Here is a 1,885-nt window from a genome sequence, read left to right on the forward strand (position 1 = left end):
GTGTGTGTGTGTGTGTGTGTGTGTGTGTGTGTGTGTGTATGTAAGTATGTATGTATGTACGTATATGTTTAGGGTTTAGGGTTTAGTTATATATATATATATATATATACTATATTGATATCCAGCGCACTTTGCGAGAGGCTGTATGCGATGAATGTATGTGGTTGATGTGCACGTAGTGCATTCATTGTTATATGCCGGTGATGTGAAGAACGAAACGTATCTACAATTCCGTTTGGATGATATTAATATATTTTAAGGTGTGTACTTTGTATACGTATTTGTGAACCCTTCAGGCGTGGTATGTACAAACAAAGTGTTGGTGACTCGCGTTAACGACGTCTTGGCGTGGTCATACAACAATCCGTGACCATGTCATAAATATGTCTTTGTGACACTATTTAGTTATTTTCAATACAAACACATGCGTGTGTCAGGTGTAAGATGCGTAGTGTAGACACCACCACGCGTGGACGCGGCAGATGTATGCTACCATGACATTAATCACACCGGCGAAAACAATGCATACAGACGTCCCTGTTCAGATCCCGGAGAACCCTACATACCTAACCAAATGCAATACCTTGTATGTAGATATGCTTCCGCAATCAGAACCCCGCAGGTCTTGGCTCTCTCAGATGTACGCAGCAGTGGTGGAAAGGCGAGAAGATAGCCTGCAACCGCATGACCCTGAACAATCCCTGCATACATAGAGAAAGACGATACTTTATATGTCGATACGTTTCCCGTCATTAATAATGACGCCGCATACCTTGGCCTTATCAGACGAATATATCTACCTCCCTTGTACAGCGAAGCAGTGGTGGAAGAACCAGAACATTGCCTGCAATCGCATGACCGGGTTGCACTTCATCGAGGTGGAACCATGGTACAACAAAACCCGGCCCTTGATCATGGACTATAGGACTAAGATAGAGGAGAAGGGCGTAGAGACCTTTTGCAAAGAGGTATGGTACGTGTATGTGTGGTTTATCTGATCTTATATGTCAGTTCGAATGTTCATACACATAAACGTACGCTGTGCTGGAGATATGTATATGCGAAACTGGATGTGTTCGAGAGTTTGCCGTCTACGCCCCTGTGGACCATTGAGTACTATTTTGCACCGATACCCATTGAAACGCACAACACCAGTGTCCTTGTAGCATCTACAGACGGTCATGTATGCATAACTAGGTATCCCCGATGGAAAGCCGTTGCTAGGTCAGGGTTTTAGGGCTTAGGGGTTTAACTCGTGATTCGAATTGGTAAAACACGCAATGTCACAGTAAAAAAAGGTGAGCCAGAGCAAAAGAAAAATGAAATACGCATTACCATTCAGGCTTGTGCCTTGTAAAACAACCAAAACTACATCACACAGAGAATGAGACCTCTCCGAAGTATGGAACCACAGCTGGTACTTATGTATACAGTCACGGAAATACGTATTATCACTCTTTAAAACAAAATAAAAAGCTATATCACTCACCGAATGCTGTATCTCCGAAGTACCATGGCTTGGTATTTATCTATGCCGTCACAGAACTACGTGATTTTCTGACCATGACAATTCCATAACCGACCTCATCAGGACCTACATCTAGCGGACCCGTTCTACTGCGATGAGGTGTTGCTGTATGATCTGATTGATAGAGGCATCAATCAACTGCCAACCTACTATCACAGGCCGAAACACGGTGTCCACCTGCATATGTACGCCGACAAATGGTGAGTTTAAGTTGGTGCATGCATATACGTATACATTGATTCATAACTGTATAGGTTACATGAGCATATGTGCATATATATACACACACACATATATATATACATATATATATATTCTGTGTGTGTGTGTGTGCGTGTGTGTGTCCTCCTTAATATG

At 42.7% G+C, this 1,885-nt stretch overlaps 1 protein-coding gene across 1 annotated transcript; it reads left to right on the top strand.

The window, feature by feature from the left end:
• Positions 1-758: 758 nt before the first annotated feature.
• On the top strand, positions 759-968 carry SARC_15145 (hypothetical protein; the record flags this gene model as incomplete). The annotated part of the gene is made up of 1 exon (XM_014290729.1): positions 759-968. A coding segment is annotated over one exon (210 nt), but the record flags the coding sequence as incomplete, so codon positions are not given.
• Positions 969-1,885: the final 917 nt, after the last annotated feature.

Source organism: Sphaeroforma arctica (assembly GCF_001186125.1).
Source record: "Sphaeroforma arctica JP610 unplaced genomic scaffold supercont1.5679, whole genome shotgun sequence".
Taxonomy (NCBI): Eukaryota; class Ichthyosporea; order Ichthyophonida; genus Sphaeroforma; species Sphaeroforma arctica.